Source organism: Coturnix japonica, chromosome 28 (genome assembly GCF_001577835.2).
Source record: "Coturnix japonica isolate 7356 chromosome 28, Coturnix japonica 2.1, whole genome shotgun sequence".
NCBI lineage: Eukaryota > Metazoa > Chordata > Aves > Galliformes > Phasianidae > Coturnix > Coturnix japonica.
In genome coordinates this window covers 2,104,416-2,124,515 of record NC_029543.1, presented here as the reverse complement: position 1 = coordinate 2,124,515, position 20,100 = coordinate 2,104,416, and the positions used below count along the sequence as shown (strand labels likewise).

Here is a 20,100-nt window from a genome sequence, read left to right as displayed (position 1 = left end):
GTGTGTGCACAGAGCTGTGCAAGGCAACATGCAAGTGCAAAGCAAAGCAAGGGTGCAACGTGCTTACCTATAAAGGAGACCACATGCATGTCTGGGGCTGCAGGAGGAAAAGCGAGGCAATGGGGGGGGGGGGGGGGGGTTGAGGAGGAGATGGGGGGATATTAACAACTCGGTGTCCCCCCCCCCCCCCATAACACAAACCCCCCCATTCACACACAGGCACCGTTTCATGGAGACTGCCCAAATTTATTTCAAAAATAAAAAATAAAATATTTCAAGACCAAAAAGTTTTGCTCTTTTTCCTTCCCCCCCCCTCCATCCTCAACCCCCCCCCCCCCCCAAAAAAAAAACCAAAACCACGCATACACACATAAAAGACTTTACAGACAAAAAAGAACACCAGCACGGTGAAGGGGGGGGGTGGAGGGGAGGGGGGGTGTCGTCTATTTGCACAGAATCTCCTGACCCAAATAATAATAATAACAATAATAATAATAAAATAAAGTGGGACAAGAAAGATTTCCTACGGCCTACTGCAAGACTATGTCAGTATTGGCTCAGTGTCGGGTCAATGTCTATAAATAACCAGCCCCACCCCCCCCATTCCCATCTTTTCCCCGCCCCCAACTTGCAGGTACCATCACTATAGTGTTGGGGGCCGTTTTGTTTTTACCTTGGGGATTTCTTTCCCCTCCACCCCCCCCACCCTCCCATATCCTCCTTTAAGTTAAAAACATACAACAAAAAACAGCAAACACCACCAACTGAGGTTGGGGGGTGGGAAAGGGGGGAGGATATGGGGGGGGTGGGGGGGGGGGTCTGGTAGGACCCAGCACTTCAGCTCTGGCTGTTGGAGGGATGTGGCCTGGTCCTTAATTCCAACCCCCCCAGCCTCCAAGAACCAAAGAAAATCATTGTAATTAAAAAACACCCAAATGAAGCCCCCCCCCCCCTCCCCTCCCACCCCCACCCGGCTGCGGCACCAGGCACACGCGTGGCATTGTCTGTTATCCCTCCCCCTCCCCCCTATATCCCCCCCCCTCGCCATGCCTGCACACGTGGACATTAAAGGTAAGAGGGGGGGGGGTTTGCCCAGCCCCACAGCCGAGCAATGCTACATATAGAAGAGAAGGGAAACAAACGCCTCCCCCCCCCCACAAAGGCTGGCGGGGGCCCCCAGCACCTCCAAAGAGACTTCGCCTCCTGCTGCCCATTTTGGGGGGGGGGGCTGAGCCCCTGTTCACAGCCAAAGAGCAGCTTTGATCCCCAGGGTCCCCCCCCCCCACCGGCACCAGGACTCAGCTCAGAGTGGGGTGGGGGGCTTTGGGGGGGGGGGGGGGCAGCAGCAGCTCCCACCTCTCTCCCCTCCTCAGCACAGCCACATCCATAGGAGCTGGAGACACAACAGAAACACGACCCCCATCCTCAATAGGGTGGTGGTGGAGGGGGAAGGGGGGGTCACAGGGAAGGTGGAGGAGGGGGGGGGTTGTGTGTTGGCCTCCCCACCGACTCGAGTCCGCGGCCGCAGCCCGGCTCTATGCTACGACGAATTCAGACTTGATGTCTGCTTTGACCTCTGGCTTCCAGACCGAGTCCTCGAAGTCCAGGTCCAGGCTGCCCTCACTGGAGACGCTGCTGTTGCTGTTGGTACGGGAGGATTTACGGTTGGGTAACCAATGATAAGGAGCCCTTGCATCTCTCCTTGCCTTCCTGCGCAGCCTCTTCTGCTGCATCAGCAGCTGCAGCCGTTCCACTTTGCAACGCGTCGCCCTGTTCTCCGTCTGCCGCAAGCGATCCCCTGCAAAAAGGGGGGGAAAAAGGGGGTCAGATTGGGGTTGGGGGTCCCACCTGTAGGGTCATAAGGTGATAGAGAGGGGGTTGGGATCCCTGTTGGATGCCTGGGATGGGGATTGAAATCATTGCTGAGCACTGAGTGACCTTGTGCACTGCCAGGACCCCTATGGAAATAGGGGGCACTTTGGCATCATCTGCTGGTCTATGGGTGGGGAGGGGGGGGTCAAGTGGCCATAAAGGCCAGCCATTGCTCTATATGAGATCCATACAGCCCCAATATGGGCTGGGGGCTGCTATGCTGGGGGGAGGGCACAGCTCTGCCCCCACCACCACACTGCACTGTGAGACATAGAGGGTCCCCATGTAGCAGCCCTGGTGTCACTGAGGGCAGGGATGGGGCACAGAGTTCTTACACCCCCCCCCCCAACCAGCACAGGGAGAAAAGGAAGAGATAAAGTGAAGGGGAGAGCGAGACCCTTCAGTTTCAGTTCTTTTCTCTATGCAAATCGTGCTGATGGGGGAGGGAAGAGGGTGTGCAACCCACAAGCACCGGGTGGGGGGCAGCATTGGGTGGGGGGCAGCACTGGGAGCCAGCTGAGCATCACATCCCACCTCCCTGCCTGCAGAAACCCATCCCAGAGGGGTAGGAATTGACAGGGGGTGAGCAAAGAGCATCATCCTGTCTCCCCCCATTCAACAGGGACAGCCCCAGCCCTGTGGTGCCCCCCTCCCCATCCCCTGTGACACCCCCCAGGGCCATTGCTCACCACTGGGCTTGCACATCCGGATCTGGCTTTGGCACTGGACGACGGGGTGCAGAGGAGCGGATGCTGCAGCCGCAGGTAGCGGCTCTGAGGTAGTTTTGGTGGTGAGGTCCGGGGATGCAGGAGGTGAGGAAGATGAGGAGGAGGAAGAAGAAGAGAACTGTGTCTGGCAGCGGAGCTGTGCCAAGGACTGCGGCATGCCCTGGTAGTGTCGCGTGGCGCTGAGGAGGTCGTTGAGGATCTGCAGGATGGTGCCAATGTCCCGTCGCGGCCGCCCGCTGCTGTCCTGGCAATTGGGGTGCAAAGTGCCTGGGGGGAGGAAGACCAAAGGAGATATAAACCCACTGATCCCTCCCCAGACTCACAGCCCCCACTGTGACCCCTCCATCCCCCCCATCCATCAGCTGCACGTACCGGAGAAGGTCCCTGAGAAGACCCCAGGCGCGTGGTTGACGAAGCTCTCAATGACAGCCCCTGGTTTGCGGGAGCGGGCGCTGGGGGCTGGGCTGCTGCTGGGTGAGGAACCACCACGCATACTGCAGTCCACCTATAGGGATGGATGGGGAAATGGGGTCAGCACAGCCCACCCTGCACCCCCAGAGCCCACCCTGCACCCCCAGAGCCCACCCTGCACCCCCCAGAGCCCACCCTGCACCCCCAACCAGCCATGTTTGGCAATGGAAGATGAGCAGCACTCGCCCTCAAAGCTATAAGCATAAATCCTTATGGCACCCTGAGCCCCTCAGAGCCCCCATTAACCCACATAAACCCCCCCAACCCAGCTCACCTCTGAGCAGGAGGACACCACGCTGCTGTTCACTGTCTGCGTGCTGGCACCGTGCGACCGGAACATCCCAGCGGTGACGGGAGCGGGGTGGGGGGCATTACAGTACACAGGGGGGGCCGGCGTGGAGGGTGTGGGGCTGGGAGCTGGGCTCTGAGGGCAGGAGGGCACCACGGGGATGCGGGTGAAGCCGGAGCTGGAGCTGCCGTGCAGGGTCCGGCAATGGGGGCTGTTGGTGGCTCCTGTTTCCCCGCGGCTGGCGATGACGTGCCGGTGTTGGAGCTGCCCGCTGCTCTGCTGGGCCGCCAGCTGGAGCTGCACGAACATCATATGGTCACCCACACGCAGAGCCAGGGTGAGCGGGGAACGGCCCGATAAGAAGTCATTGACCTGGGGGGAGAGAGAGAAGGAACAACGTCAGGCAGAGCACGGGCACATGGCACTGAGCCCCCCCCATAGCACAGACAAGGACAGAACAACCCCATTGCAGCTGAGCCAGAGCCATGTGGTCCAAGGGACACACAGCACAAGGGGTGACCCCTTCCCTTGGCTGCATGGGGCAGGCGTTGAGCAGCCGCGTCCCTGCACGACCCCATTGCAGTGCCAGCTCCATCAGCTGACAGCTCCCTCCCTCCTGCCCCTCCGCCCTCATCTCCCAGCACAAAGCTGCTGTGCTGTGCCTGCCCTCCCCAAACCCACAGCGCCCGCAGGCAGGGCAGGGTTGGGGCTGACGCAGCTTTAACACAGCCAGCCACCCCCCCAGCACCGACATGGGAGGTGGGTATGGGGAGCAACGAGGTTGGGGAGGATGCAGGTAAGGACATGCCAGGACCCTCCGTGCCCATCGATGTGGTTTTGGGGTACTGGGGAGAACAGCCCCCCCCCCCCCCCCCCCCCAGCCTGTAGGGTGGCCCCTGTGCAGCCCTAAGGCAGGTGATGGCAGCACAGAGATGAGAGCGGGGGCTGACCTTGTCCAGATTGCAGGACAGGGGGGGAAAGAGGTTGATCCCCACCATCTGCTGCCCCCCAGCCCCACACAGCATCTCCAGAAGCATAAAATACAGGCACAGCCCCCAACACTGCTCCAGAGAGGGAAAGGGGGGGGGTAAAGGCTGTGACCCCCCTTTCCACTGTGCTGCTGCACTGCTTCCCATGCTGGAGGATTTGGGGGGGGGGGGGGGTTGTTACACCTCACACCCCCACGGCTGAAGGGCTGAGCAGAGCAGTGGGAGGACATCAGGTCACAGCTAATGGCTCTGACGCCACCGCCCCCCCCAGAGCAGCTATTCCAGGGCACGGCCAGCTCTGCCTTCAGCTCTGCCTTCCCCAGCTGTCACGTGCAGCTCCCAACACACGTCACCCACCCACAACCCCCCCCCTCATCCATCCACAGACCCGGTCCTGGGTCAACCCTCAGCACTGGGTGCTCCCCATCCACCCCCCCCCCCCTCCCCTTCCATTCCTGGTCCCCACTCGCCCCATCCCACGGAGGCAGCTTCTGAGAAGCCGTGGGAAAAGCAGCTTTAAAAATACCCACAGCAAAGCCCTGAGCGTGTCAGGCGGAGGCTGCAGAGGAAGAGGTGGGCGTGAAGGAGACACTGCAGCTCTGGACATGGAGGTTACGGGGCGAGGGGGCGGGAGCCGGGCACGTGGGCAGGCGTGCAAACACACGTGTGTGCACAGCACCTGAACGCGGGCAGCAGCTCCAACCCCCCCCTTCCCCTTTAGCACAATGCTCTGTCCCCATCCCTCGGGGTCACTGTTGTCCCCTCTCCACCATAAAGCACCACAGAGCACACAGCCACCCGTGGGAATGGGGTCAGCACGGTGGGGACACCCATCACAGCCCATATTTCCATCACCCCCCCCCCCCAGCTGTGCACTCAGCAGCCCCACACCTCCCCCTGCCATCAGCACAGCCCATCTGACTCACACCTGCTGGGCCCCACCTGACCCCTCATTACAGCGAGCCCCCCCCCCCCAACCCACACACTGTGCTTATCCCACACTGCCCCATCACCCCCTTCCAGCACCCTACAACCCCCCCAGGCAGGGCAGGGCAGCCGGTCCGGCTCCGGGGCTCCCAATTCCTGCCCCCACACCACGCTGCCAACCCCCCCCAGGCGAAACCGGGGCCGCTCCAATGCAAACACGTCCCACCCAGCAGCTCCTGCTGCCGCCCACGGCCCCCGTCCCTCCCCACCACTGCGACGCAGGACGACTATAGGGGCACAGCATTGCTATGGGGGGGGGACATAGCCTCTAACCCCCCACACTCCCCTCTCTGGGGGTCCCATGGGGTCCTGCCATGTCCCTGGGGTGCTATGGGTGCTGGGCTGTGGGCCCATAGGGATGGACGGGGTGAGCAGCTCCGGCTGCTTCTGAGAAACACCGATGAGTCAGAGAACGCTGCATTCCCACCTCGCTCCAACGCATGGCCCCGTGTGACCCCAAACCCCATAGGGGACCCCAACCCCCAACAAGGGGACCCCAACCCCCCAGCAAGGGTCCCCTGTTGGGGGTTGGGGTCCCAGAGGACCCCCAGGAGCTGCCCCCACCACCACCTGGAGCAGGAAGTGACCCCCCCCCCATCCCTATCCCAGCCCTTCAGTCTCTCCAGCCGGGTGCAGCTGTGTCTGACAGCTGGGACCCCAGCACAGCTCAGGGTTTTTTCCATGCCAAGAAGGACACAGGGCTGGAGCCCCTCACAGCCACCATTGAGAAATCACATTCTTTTCAACCACAACCCCGGGGACGGACCGCAGCCCTACAGGGCACAACACGTCCCCAACCCTCCCACAACCCCCCAGCGCAGCCAGATCGGGCACAAAGACCAGGAAAGGAAGAGCCGAGGTCATAGAGAACAGATCTACGGGCATAATGCCCTGCTAACAGGGGCACCGCCCCCATAACCCCCCCCTTTAACCCCCCCTTGGTGCTCAGCTGCAGCACAGCATCACCTCCTGCCATCACCACCATCACCACTTCCCTGTGGCACCTGGGAGGGGGGTGGCAATGCCTGGCCTCCCCCCCAACCCCCCCCCCACCCCCAGAGGAAGTCGGCACAGCGCTGCCAGAGGATGTGTGACGCAGGCAAGCGCGAGCAAAAGGCATTGAATGAGAGGAGTGGTTTCCTGCCCCCCCCCCTCCCTCTTCCATCTCCCCCCCCCCTCCTCCTCTCCGCCCCCCAGGTGCTGGCAGTTCCTCTGCACAGCGCCAATGGCTTCCTGGAAATCACAGACCCTGGAGAACCAGCGGTGGGCAGCAGCCATAGAGCTGCTTCCCCCCCCCCCCCCAGCAAAGCTACATTAATATCTACATCCCCCCAATAAGCAGAAAGGCATCCCAAGCTCACAGCCCCCCCCACCATGAGCCCCAACACATCACAAGGTGCTACAGCCCCACCAGGACACACACCACGACCATCCCCCCCCCACAGCAAGATACTACAAAGCAGAACCAGAACCCCCCCCAGATGGGGTCAGAACCCACCTCCAACACAACACAAATCTCAGCCCACAGAGGGTTAAAAACTGCTTCCCAAAGCCAAGGACACCCCATATCACCCAAAGCCTTTCACTATATAGGACAGCTCTGACCCTCACAGCATCCCAATATGGGGGGGGGGCACACAGCCATACCCCCACCAACCCCACACTGTCAGCACAGTCCCCCTTTCCCAAATGCAGCCATAAAACAGCCAACAGCAAACAATAACACCACCAAAACCCCAACGCATAAATCCCCCTTTTTCAAAGCCATCCACGCACCGTCCGGAGAGAGGAAGGAAGGAGTTGAACACAGTAATAATAAAAGAGACTGAAAACAAAGAGCCGGGGCGGCGCGGCTGGGGGTAAATTCCACCTCGGTGGCAGCTGCGTGAGCAACACAGCCCTGGGAACAGCCCCCCCCTCATAGCACAGACCCCCCCCCATTCTGATGGTACAGCCAGACCTCACAGTGATGCTAACCCCAATGCACGGCGAGCACCGCAGCAACCCCCCTCCCCTCTATCAATAGGGGGCTAAAGGGCTGCACAGCCCTATAAGCTCCTTGCACTATAGGGTGGGTGGCCACAGCCCCCCCCTTAACAGCCTGCTGGATGACCTTGGCTGAGTCACATTCCCCCCCCCCTACACACACTCAAGGTTGTTTGAGCTGCTGGGACCTCCCCACACCCAGTGACCGCCCCGGGCACCACCCACAGCACTGCCACCCCTCCTGGAGGGGAACGTGGGGAGGGGGAGGAGGGGATGGGGCCAGGAGGGGCCATAGCAGCCCCCCCCCCCCCTTCCTATGGAGCTCTTTGTCTCGCAGCCTCTCACCTGAGTTTCAGTTAAGCTTTCCAACGCTTGCATCACCGATTGCTCCGGCCTGGATGCCTGAGACTGGGAAATTAAGGAGAAAAAGATATATAAATATATAAGGAAAAAAGGAAGGGGGGGGGGGATTAACATCATAAATGTAGAGAAGGAGGGGGTGGCTGCGTGATGACAGTGTCACTTCCACTATTTCTACACAGCAATAGGAAAGTGCTGCTGGGTGCCAGGGCTGGGGGCTGCATCCTGCATGCACGGGGTGTTTGATATGGATAGATATATGGATAGATATATGGATAGATACATGGATAGATACATAACGGGGGGGGCACAGGGGGGCACACTCACCATCAGGCCGGCTTCCACAGTGGGCACCAGGGTCAGTTTGCTGCCTTCCACCACCCCCAGGTCCTGCAGCTTCCCGGAGCTGAGGCGGCTGGAGGAGAGCACAGAGGTCAGCGTGGCTCCGGGGGCGGCAGATAACACGAAGGGGAAGGGGGGGGGGGGGGTACGAAGGCCCCACGAACACCCATAGCCCCCCCTATTAAGCCCACAACGCTCTCCCCACACGCTGCCATCGGTTGCTCCGGGGGGGGGCTCTGCGGCTTTGGAATGGGCTATTTAAGGGGCTCTGCGACCACTGGCAGGCTGGTGATAGTTGATAGGAAAAGGGGGGGGGTCTAAGCGGCCGCCCCCACGCGCCCTTTGTCAGACAAAGGACTCCCCCCTCCCCTCCCTCCCCCCCCCCCGAGCTGCCGCCCCCGCGGCTGAGTTGGAGGAGGACATTTGGGGGGTGGAGGGGAGCGGGGGGGGGCAAGGTGTGTGTGTGTGACTGTGTGAGTGTGTGGTGTGTCGTGTGTTGTATATGGGGGGGGGGGCGGCGCTGAGGCCTCGCCGTCGAAGTTGAGGCATAGAACAAAAAGGGCAGCGCCCGGCGCCGCACGGAGCCCCGCGGGCCACGGCCGGCCCCACCGCCCAACAGAGCGACCCGGCGGGGGCAGCGCGGGGCCTGCACGGAGCCAACCCCCGTCCAACCCCCCCCCCCCCTCCTTCTCCCTCCACCCCCTGGAGGAATTGGGGCCGCGTAGGGGAAAGGGGGGAAGGAGGAGGGTGATAATGGGGGGGGGTCGCTCCGTACCTGTCTTTGTGCAGCAGCGCCAGGCGCTCCTTGGGCACCTTGAGGCGCTGCGACAGCCGCCGTTTGAGTCCTTCCACCGTTTCGTCCGGTGGAACCGCAACTTCGTACCGGGCTCCGGTCGTGGTGTGGATGCACAGATGGACGGGGCGCTCCGAAGGGAGGGGGTCGCAGGGGGCGGCCCCGCGGCTGCAGCTCCGAGCGCCGGGCTGCGGCTCCATGCGGCCTAAAGGGGATGGAGGGGGGGGGATAAGGGGTAAGGAAATGGGGCGGTGGGTGCGGGACAAAGAGCGGCGGATATGGGGGATGGGGGGGGGGGCTGCGATCCGAGAGGGGAATGGTTGGAGAAATGGAGCTGTAATCCCAATAGGAGGCGGAATCCTGGCTCGGGTCGGGTTCGGTTCGGATCGTTCGGGGTCGGAGCCGCCGAACCGGCAGCTCCAGCACTGAGAGCAGCGGGGGGGGCGGGGGCGGCTCCGATGGAACAACGTCCGAACGGGGGGGGGCGGAGCTTCGCCCTCATTCACTCCGTCTCCTCCGGCTCAACGGACCAATGGGAAACCGTGTGACATTCCGACATCTTCGCGTCGGTCCAATGAGTGGTGAGGATTTATTTCTCACGTGGCATAAACGTGGGCGGGGCCATCCGGATTCCTCCTCCCACGCTGTTGAAGCCACGCCCACTCCGCCCCCCGCGCGCCCTCGCGGCCATTCATAATCCAGGGCCGCACAACAAAGGGCCCGGAATGGGGGGGGGGGGCGAATAAACGGCACCGGGGGGGGATAAACGTGAATGGACCCCATGGGGGGGGGGCATGGAGAACCAGGGGGGGACACCCAACCTGTGTGGCCCCCACTTGGGAAGCGGAGACTTGGAAAGGAAAAAAGGAGGGGGGGGGAACGGTACGACCGGTGCCCCCCCCGCAATGCCCGGTGCCGCCATTGGGATGGTTGGGATGGATTGGAATGGGATGGGATGGATTGGGATGGTTGGGGTTATGGGATGGGATGGGGGGGGGAGCGGCCACGGCGGCACCGGGGGGGGCCATGAGTCAGCACAGCGCGGGCGCCCCCTGCCGGCCCCATTGTACCCAAATGGGGGGGGCACACACACACACACACACACACACACAGAGCACCCGGAGCCCCCACGGAGCCGTTCCACGCCGCGGTTCCATGGGGCTGGATGCGGACCCTCATAGGGATGAGAGCGAAGCCCTACAGACAATCCTTCCCGCAAAGAGCCCATAGTGGGACCCCCCCAAACCCCCCCATAAATACACACATCCGAGCTGAACCCCCCCCCCACGGAACCGCTTCACCCCGCTCAGCCGGTACTCACCGAGCCCAGAGCGCTGCCCCGTTGATCCCGTTGCAATCAGAGCTCGGCCGCCTCCGGTAACACCGGGGGGGGGGAAGGAACGGCGGAATTCAAAGGGTCCCTAAAAGTTCCGTGAGGTCTCGGGCTCGGAGCGGTGCCCCCCGAAGCGCTGCCCGGTGCCGAGCGGTCGGAGCGCAGCCTGACGCGGAACCGTCGGGGAGGTGCCCCAAGTTTTATCCCGCACCGCCCAGGGTGGAGCCTCCTACCGGGGGCAGGGACCGGCCTGGCCCCGCACCGGCCCCGCCAGCGGCCTCGGCTCGGCCGCACCTGCTCCCGGAGGGAGGGAGGGAGGTGTCCCGGTGCTCCCCCCCCTCCGGCTCTCGGTGCACCGGGGCTGATCGCTCCCTGCCGAGCTCCGGCTCTTCCACTCGGGGTGTGTGGAGGGGTCCGGTCCCAGCGCTGCCTCCGGTGCCACCGCAGCTCCGCCTCGCGGATGGGGGGGGTTGTGGGGTGGCCGCCTCCTCCCGGCGCTGGGAAGGGGACGACGCGACGTCGGATCGGTGGGAGCCCCGGTAAAACACCCCCGGGAGCTCAGCCTGTCTGACCGCCCGCAGACAATGAAGGGACACAAAGACTCTGCGGGAGGAGCCGGCCAAGCGCCCCCCCGTCCCCTCGAGGCAGCAGCGCACGGAGCCCCGGGGGGACGGCGCTACCCCGCGGCTGTCGGGGCCGTTCTGTGCCGGGTGGGAGCGGGGCCCCTCGGGGTGGTAGAGGCTGAGCCTTTGTGGCACAGCCCCGCGCCCCCCGCCCGCTCTCGGGGGGGAGATGAGCTGAGGCACCGCTGTGCTATTGTCCCCGGGAGGGGGCCGGGCAGCGCCATTGTTCTCCCCGGGCCGTTGTGCCGCCCCTCCGGCGGTCACAGCGCTGCGTGGGTGAGAAACCCCCACGGGAACGAGGCTTTGGGGGCCCACGGAGCCACATCCGCATCCTGTCCCGACCCCACGGTTGGGGTCTGCAAGGGGACAAAGGGACTCGGTGATGGCACGGGGTGTGATGGAGCCCCCAGCCCCGCTCTGTTCCCTCCCGGTGCAGCCATAAATAGGCAGCTCCAGGCGGTGCGTGTGGCTGCGGGTTCAGGTAAAGGGATCTGGGGTCTCCAGAGAGACGGTGCCTGGAGATCCCAGGGCTCCCAACAGCCCCGATTTTGTGTGTTTAGTTTATTGGGTTGCCCTGGGAATAAATCGTTCAGGATGACGCTCAGACTCGGGTATAATCACTGCTCTGCAGCGAAGGGTCTCCAGGGGGAACGTTCCCCAAACCCCAAACCGGAGCTGCTCGGGGAGAGACGACGAGACGAGCAAACGGCGCTGAGTCCCACTGCTCTGCAATGCTCTGCAATGCTCTGCAATGCCCTGCAATGCTCCCCAGCTGCACCCCACACTGCACACCCCACCCGTCAGCCATACAAGAAGAGATGTGGGGTCCCAGGGGACACCATTGCAAGGCCCCATCCCCGCTGCAGGGGCTGAGCTGGGGGGGGCGGGGGGGGGCACTGCTGGCACCTCCCAGGATCCCAAACCTCATTGGGTTCTTCAAGTGCTGTCCCTGGAAGGAAGGGAGTTCCCAGGGCTCCTTCTTTGGGGAAATCCCGCAGCAGCCCCAGGCTGCAGCTTTGCTCTTTTCTCCCTTCTTTCTTCTGTTTTGGTTCTTTCTTTATTCCCCCCCTTCCTCCTCCCCCCCCCCCTCCTCTTTTTGGATTGAATTCCTGTCTGATTTTGCAGCTTTGGCAAACGCTGCTTTTATCGCAAGTCTGCATTCCCCTCGCAGGCGTGGGGTCATGGGATGAGGGCAGAGAGTGAGGGAAGAGGGAAGGAGGGGAGCAGGGGCTGCTGCTGCTGCAGAGCAAAGCAGGGATGGAGCCTGGGGAACCCGGGGGGGGGGAGGCAGGGGCCCTTTTCCCAGTGCCACCATTGAGCTCTCAACACAGAATGAAGAAGGGCCACCCCTATAGGGTGCAGGGCCACCCCCATAGGGTGCAGGGCTGGTGTGGGGCACGCAGTGCAGAGTTCCAGCAGTGAGTGGGAGCGTTCCCATGGGCTCAGGGCCAGCTTAGGGCTCACAGACACACCCCAGCAGCGCCGTGCAGCTGAACCGCTTCACCCCTACCCACCCCAGGCCCCATGCAAGGGGGAGCTGTCGGCTTTGCAGTGGGGTCACAGCCCCCACAAACCCTCTCCTTCTCCTCCCCACCCGGGATGAGCAGCTCAACCTGAGTCACAGCAATGATGGTCATTGGTGTCACCACGGTGAGCTCAGGTGAGCTGAGTGGTGAGGAAGGAAGGACCGACAGCCCCCCCCCCCCCAAAATCAGCTTTGTACATGACCCCAAGCAGAACCCCCCCCACCCATTGGGGCTGGGGGTGCATTGGGGTGGGTGGGGTGTCCTTGGGCAGCGCCGTGTGTTGGTGACGCTGCCGGGCTGTAAACACCCAGGTGTGTCCTTAGAAACGTACAATCGGCTCCGTGTGTTTCCCAGCCCTTGGGAACGTGTCCTGGTGGCCCCTGGCAGCGTGTCCGGGTGTCACTGCTGGGGACACCTTGGCACTTGGACCCAGCCTCACCTCTGTGCTGTGGGGCACCCTGCAGTGCTCTATGGGCTCAGCCAGCACCCACAGGTGATGCATCCCATAGGAGAGACCTCACAAAGCAGCCCTCAGTGCTGACCCCCAACGCAGCCACACGGGCTGGCTCAGCCCCAGGAGGGATGGCGCATCCCCTGGATATAGCAGCCCAGGTATGGGGCCATACTTGGCCGTGCTGCCCGCATTGAGGCCAGCACTATTCTGAGCACCCTGAGCTCACTCCCAGCCCCTCGGAACGTCGAGCTCCATCCGTGGTGACGCAGGAGAGCAGCTCCGTGCCAACCCTGGCACGTGGCCGACCCCGGGCAGCACCAGCCCTCGGCCCCAAGCTCTGGGGCTGCCATTTGGCTGCTTCCCTCAGTTGGCATCAGTGCAACCCAGCCTCAGTGCTGCAAATGTGGGCTCACAGCCCTATGAGGCTGGGTAAAGGGGGGCTGCAGGGACCCCTCCTGCTATGGGATATGGAGCACCTGATCCCGACAGCCCCTTTGCAGCTCTGCAGCAGCCCATGTTGGGATCTGTCCCCGTTCAATCCACTCCACTTGGCTGTTTCTCAGCCGTTGCCACTTGTGTTGCTAGGCCTTAAATCACCGTCTCCGGCAGCCAGACGACACCCAGCCTGGTGGTGGTGGTGGTGTTATTATTATTATTATTATCATTATTATTATTATAATTATTGCAAATGCTTAAGCAAGTCGCCAGCCCTGGGCAGGGGAAGGACCTGTGCCTTCATCCTCATGCAGCCCAACTCCTCAGCTCATGGACTGGGGGGATTTGCCCCCTATTGCCCATCACTCAGCCCACATGGGGTTAATACAAGCCACAATGGGGCAGCCCAATACCAACACATTGGGGAGCAGCCACCCCAACTTGCACTGTGCACCCCACAGTGGGTAGGGACAGTGGGTTCCCACAGTGCACAGTGGGGGGTGAAACCTTCTGCCCCACACCTCCCACCCCACAGCATCAGAAGAGCTCAGTGCCCCACAGCAGATCTTGGTGTGCTCAGAGCTGCCTCTGTCCATTCCCCAGCTCCCATAGGGATGTGGGGCCACAGCTTTATACTGGGAATAGAGGAAGGAACTGATCCAGACCCTGCATGGTGCCAGCACTGCATAGGGAGCATCACCCCAACACTGCATCCCATCCATGGGACCACACTGTGCCCAAATCCCATCTGAAGGAGCTGAGGTTGGTGTGGAAGTGACGTGTGGGTCAGTGAGTCAATGAGGAGCTGAGAAGAGGTGCAGGAATCCAACCCAGGGCCGGACTCACTGCATTGCATTCCCCAATGCCACCACGACGCTGCAGGGTGACGGCTCAGCACAGCCCAGCATCACCTGTGGGGAACTGGGGAAGTGACTCACATACAGCACCGGGCTGTTCCATACGGCTCTGATTAGATAATGGGCGGAAGGATCAGAGGGAGCCCAGCAACCCGCGTTAAACCTTTGTATCCCCATAGAACCCGCAGCTCCCAGTGGGGAACCTTGGCCCTGAAATGCATCTATGGGGCTGTGTGTGGGATGCAGCACTGATGTGGGCACTGGGTGGGGGGAGATGGGATGGAGCAGCGATGGGTCAGGATGAGAGATGAAACTGTGTGTCTCCAGGAGCCCATCGCATCAGCCCTTGGTGTTGGGGGGCTCAGGGGGGTGCATGGCAGGGGATGTTTGGCCCAAGAGCTGAACAAAAGCAAAAGAGAAACCCAAAGTTGGGCAGGAAATCACTGCAGAGAAGGGACTGAGCGGCACCCACGTGCTCAAAGCAGAGGGAGTCAGCTCCCAGATGGGATGGGATGGGGTGGGATGGGATGGGATGGGATGGGATGGGATGGGATGGGATGGGGTGGGATGGGATGGGATGGGATGGGCACCCAAAGGAGCACGGCCATGCAGAGCCCCCCCACCCCCACAGCCTGCTCCACTCCTGCTGTGGGGGGTGGGCTGTGACAGCGCTGCTCGGGGGCAGCTGGGGGTCCCTCATCCCACATCGCTGTGTGCACGGATGGCCCCAAAGCACGAGGAGGGAGCGGATGGGGTCAGGCTGAGCAGCTGCAGGGGACGTGCCCAAAGGGGCCGTGGGTGCACAATGCCCCCATTGAGGTGCTGCGGGGAGGGAGGGGGGGTGGAAAAGGGGGAAGGAGGGGGGGCACCCAAGGTGGCGGTGGCAGAAGGGACTCCAGTGTCACGGCAGGCCTCAATCCCTGCTATTTATACCCGGCTCTCCTGCACACAGGCGCCCTTTGAGGCAGCGCGGATGAAAGCGCGGCGTGGGGGCATTCCTGAGGGCAGCTCCCCAGCCCCCCAGCTTCCCCCCCATCCCCCATCCCGGCCCCATGCAGGCGCCAACCCATAGGAAAGGCCCCACCAGCTGCAGCCGCTTCCTCCCCATCAGTGTGGGGGGGATGTGGGGCTGGAGGCAGGTCTAGTTGTGGGGCTGCAGCGTTCACAAAACCTCATGGCTTTACACAGGGTGAAGCTGCTGGGGGCAGCAGAAATAAAAGCCTGGGGGCTCAGCTCCATCACCAGCCCCGGCCCCACACAGGGGGGTCCCACCATGCACACCTGGGCCTGGCTGAGCCCCCCCCCCTGCATTGCAGCACCCTGTTGGTCTCTGCAGCAACCACTGCCAGCTCTGGGCCTATTTTCTGAACTGGGGCTGCCGTGGGAACCTGGCTGGACGCCACTTCATTCCACTCAGGCTCTCTGGGCTGCCTTTGTGGCCGGCATGGAGCCCAGCTGGCAGCCGCTTCCTTCCATCCCCCCCTGCTTTATGTGGGTCCTGATCCTGGGCAGGGGGTGGTAGAGGAGGGGGGGCTTCATTGGGACCCCCATCCCAGCACTGCACATCCCGGTGACCCCATGCACAGAGCACAGACAGCATCCATCCCCACCCAGGGCTCATGCACCCATAGCAGCCTTCTCCCTTTGTGCCTCAGTTTCCCCCATGTTAACCCCCCCCATTCCCATTGCATGCATCCAGATGAGACTTTCCCTGTGTGTAGGGGACAGGGGGTGGTGGTTGGTTGGAGGTAAAAAGCCTTTTCCACCATTGGAAACCAAGAGGAAAACAGAGTGTAGGACAGAATGGCACAGGTTAATCATTACAGCAATGCTCTCCCCCCTCCCGGAGAAGGAAGTAGTGAGGACGTGGCCTTCATCCACCCAAGGGCAGCATGGCGCAAGGACACACCGTGCTCTGCTGCCCTTCCCACACTGCGCTGCCCTCCAGTGTCACGAGGCCTTGATATGAAGGGGGGGAGGAGCTCTGCCCCCACCCCACAAAAGCCTCCAATCTGGGGCTGCTCCCCCCCCCTATACACACACTGCAATGCAAGGACAGGCACTGTGGCTTTGGGCAGGGCTGGGGGTGGCTCTGCCCCATGACTCAGTGCCACAAGGGGGGGATCCTGGCTCTGTTGCAGGGTTGGGGTGGGTGATTTTTTCCCCCCCATGGAGAGCTCAGACTTTTCCCCTGCATTCAGGAGCATGGAAATACAACAAGGCTGCAATGGGGGGATTGCAGTGCTGGGACCTGACAGCAGCTCTCAGCCCCTCCCGGCAAGTGCTCCCCCAGGAGCAGAGGCGCCGGCAGGGACACGATGCTCTGCTCCCCACCCTCCATCTGGCAGCAGGAGATGGAAGTCACAGGCAAAAAAGAAGCACTGGGTGGAAAAGGAAGGACGCAGTTCTGCTCACGCAGCTTTCCAGGCAGCCCAGCCCTCCAGCACGCATCGCTGCCCACAGGGGGGGTGGATAGAAGGCAGGCTGTGCCCAGGGCTTGGTGTGCTGCTGTTGTGCTTCCCTTTGGAGCACAGCACTTTGTATTGCTGCACTGCATCCCCTATATGGCAGGGAAAGGGCTCTCATCCCACCTGAATGCATGGATGGATGCTGCAGGGATGCCTGGAGTTCACTGTGGGTTGTAATGAGCTTCAGCTGAAGCATAAATCCCCAACAGCAGGATATGCTGGAGAGGAGAGAAGGGGATGATCAGCCATAGGATCGCACTGTGGGGCACACATCCCCAGTTCTGCAGCACCAAACGTGGGTCACAGCACTGCCCTGAGCCTGGAGATGACCCACAGTGTTCCCTGCACCCTCAGCCCCTCTCCTGGCCATCATTAAGGTGGAGGGGGGGTCAATACAGGCAGAGCCCCTTCCCCACAGCAGCATGGCTGAACCCCCCCTTGCACAGCACAACAAGCAGGCGCAGAGTGACACATCCATCCCCCCCACCCCAGATGTGGGGCAGAGCTGAGCCCCCCGCCCCCCAACTACATGTCCCAGCAGGCAGCACGTCGCACCACGACCCCCCCTCCCTCCTTCTCCCCCTCCCCTGGTCCCAATGGAGCTGGCTGCGGGCAGTGGGAAGAGCTGATGCGAGGACGCTGACGGAAACACTTCTTTCCCCCCCCCCCATCCTAAAAATAGCAGCCAGCCGTTCCCGGCTTCCCAGCCTCGCCAACGCTGCTCCATCCGATGACAAAACGCAGCCACCTTCCGTCGGAAAGAGAGCAGGGAGCAATGCAAATAGCAGCCGGCACCGAGGGCAGCGCGGCCAGCACGGCCCCCGTTATTCCCCCATTAATGTTGAGTTCGTTCCGGCTTTCAGGGCTTTGCTCATGCACAGAACCGACGTCTGACCTTGATGAGCAAAAGGAAAAGGGAGAAGAGAAGGGGGGGGAAAAAAAGGGGAAAGGAAAGGAGAGGCTCGGAAAGTGGGACTGGGTTGATCCTCAAATAGGCTGAGCGTCAGGACGGGGAGGCTTTTAATAAGCTCCTGAGCGAGAAATCTAACACCGCAGGCACTATTTTTGATCACTTGTCGAAGTGGGGGGGGGGGGGAAGGAGAAAGAGAGGAGGGGGAGGAGGTGGCGGTGAGGAGGCAGCACAGATTACATAGATTACATCCTGGGTGGCAGGGCTGAAAATAACCCAGTCCAATGTGTGAGCTCCAGGCAGCACGGAGGGATGAGGGGATGGGAATTGGGGGGGGGGGGTGCTGCTGTGTGCCATGGGGACGGCAGCCCCTCAGACCCCCCCCAAAGCCCTCTGTCATTGCTGTGTGTGGCAGAGGGAACCTGAAATCCCCACTGGAGGCGTGTGGGGAGGACGGCAGTGAGCTCACAGCCTGAAAACAGATGGTGCCTGTTGGCAAAATGCGTCCTCAAGGCGTCTGCTGTGGGGATTGGGCCCCTCATTGAGCCACGCTGTGTCAGGAAGCAGCTCCTGCACAGGGAACACCAGGGCTGCCCCTCTAACAGTGCTGCACAGCCCCAAAGCGAGGGCAGCTTTAGTGCAGCACAACCAACACCCCCACTGACAGAGACCCCCACCGCCCACAGCAGCTGCTTCCCTCTCACTCTGAGCCTGTCTCCAAGGAGCAGAGGGAGATTTCCCCCCTGCTCTGCACAACACACATGCAAGGGAAGCGGTGACAGCCCACAGCAGCAGGGAGAAGGGTCAGAGCTGGGCAGCTGCCGTCCAGCTGCAGGAAGGACTGTGCAGAAACAACCGACTCAATGTGGTTCCTGGAGGCTGAGCAAAGCTGGGGGAGGGTGGGGGGGAAAGAAACCTTCAGCATGGAGCTGCATTGCCCTGCAGATTCCTTCTGTGCTGGTGGGGCAGCACAGGGAGGAGAGAGCCACCAAATCTACCTGATGGGGTGAAGCTTCCAAAGGGATCCCCAACTGCAACCCAGGAGGTAACACCGCACCCTGCCCCATCCCCGGCCATTTGTGCTGCATGGGAAGAAGGTGAGACGCCACAAGACAGGACTGTGTTTCCTTTTAATGGATCAGAGCCGTTTCTCCCGCCTCCATTTGTCCCACACCATCTGTACAAACGGGGAAGCCAGAACAAGTAGGACAGTCTGGGGTTTTTCTAGAGCGTCAGTGGGATTCCTGCAATACACAGAGGAGGAGTCGCTTTGAATGCAGGGTGGGCTCAGCAGAGCAATGGATCCCAATCTGATGGCTCAGCCACTGGGTGACCCCCCCACCCAACTCAGACCTGACCTCAAGGGCCAAAGAGCAGCAAAGACCAGAGCTCAGGAGATAGCAGAGAGCTGCCCTGCTCTACCTGCACCAGGGAGAGGCCAGTTGAGCTGCAGTGACTCACCTGCCAGGCACAGCACAACGCCACACAGCGAGCCTCCCGGCTGCCAGCACGTGGGAAGGGAAGGGGATGAGGCACACACAGTCTTAGCAGGGCACAGAGAAAATGGGCCACGAGGTAAGCAAGCCTCGCCTCACCTCCCCCGAGACAGAAGCTGTTTGTTTGCAGTGGGAAGGGAGTGTACACGGAGCAGAGGCCGCACCGCTCCCTGCGGGGCCCCAGGAACGCAGCCTGCTGCATGGCCAGCCCCCGGGCTGCCCGTCCCTATGGGGCCCCACTCGTGACCGTGGGCTGTGCCTGGCCCAGCCCTGGGCTTCCAAAGCTGCGGCTGCCACCTAGTGGCCCCGGGACAGCCCCTGCTACCCGGTTGGGATGAGGTCATGCTTACCCCCGTTATTCCAAGGCTTTAACCAGAGCTTCGTTGGCTTCTACTTTAATCTGGGCTTCGGCTTTAGAAGCTTCGTCGGAGGCAGCAGCCATCTCTGAGACGGCCTTCTCCAGGTTTGATTTTGCAGTCTGAATGTGAGAGCACAAGAAATGCATCACTAGGAGCGCAGAGCAGGACAGGGACCCTCAGCTCCCCCCTTCTCCCTCACTGCACTCAGCCCCAAGCAGGTTGTGGGTTCATACACTGGGCTGGCCCTTTGCAGGCAGGCTCTGCTATGGGAATGCTGCTCCTGGGGTGAAGAAGGGTGGGATGGGGCAGGACTGCATCTACCCAAGGGCAGGGATTCAGGCTGGGGAAGGGGTGGCAATCACAAGGCTTCCTCTCCATGCAGTTAGAAGGGAGGAGCAGCCTTTGATCCCGAGCAGCACGTGATGGTGGGGAGATGGGACCTGACAGGGGCTGTGCAGCCACAGGAAGACCCTGAGACAGCAACCCCACATGAGAGGAGCGGGGCACAGAGCCCCAGTGCTGTGCAATACTCACAGCCAGATCCAGCATGTCCATGGTCACCGCCTCCTCTGCCAGCACCTGCACCGTGGAGTCTGCATTGACCGTGACGGAGCCGCTGCTCACTGTGAACAACAGCAATGGGTCAGTATGGGATCAACCGCTGCAGCCTGATGGCTTCCTTAAGCAAAACCAGACCTCAGAGTTCACCTATAACCCCTCCTATAGGGGACGCAACCCACTCCTATAGGGGATGCAACCGTCTCCTATAGGGGACGCAACCCACTCCTATAGGGGACGCAACCCACTCCTATAGGGGATGCA

The 20,100-nt window shown here is 61.7% G+C and overlaps 2 protein-coding genes across 2 annotated transcripts in view; both read right to left on the bottom strand.

Moving 5' to 3' along the window:
• Positions 1–951: 951 nt before the first annotated feature.
• On the bottom strand, positions 952–10,330 carry MIDN (midnolin). The gene is made up of 8 exons (XM_015886327.2): positions 10,139–10,330; positions 8,800–9,022; positions 8,010–8,097; positions 7,668–7,730; positions 3,346–3,732; positions 2,973–3,105; positions 2,562–2,867; positions 952–1,798 (listed from the first exon to the last, which is right to left on the bottom strand). Exons 2-8 carry the CDS (start codon positions 9,015–9,017, stop codon positions 1,536–1,538), a joined length of 1,458 nt encoding a protein of 485 aa, XP_015741813.1. The 5' UTR covers positions 9,018–9,022; positions 10,139–10,330; the 3' UTR covers positions 952–1,535.
• Positions 10,331–18,534: 8,204 nt separating this feature from the next.
• ATP5F1D (ATP synthase F1 subunit delta) overlaps positions 18,535–20,100 on the bottom strand; it is a 3,099-nt gene continuing 1,533 nt past the window's right edge. The window contains exons 4-6 of the mRNA XM_015886078.1: positions 19,813–19,901; positions 19,270–19,397; positions 18,535–18,667 (exon numbers count right to left, since the gene is read on the bottom strand). Of these exons, the coding sequence (XP_015741564.1) occupies positions 19,275–19,397; positions 19,813–19,901 (212 nt within the window). The 3' untranslated portion in view covers positions 18,535–18,667; positions 19,270–19,274. The remainder of the gene's footprint in view (positions 18,668–19,269; positions 19,398–19,812; positions 19,902–20,100) is intronic.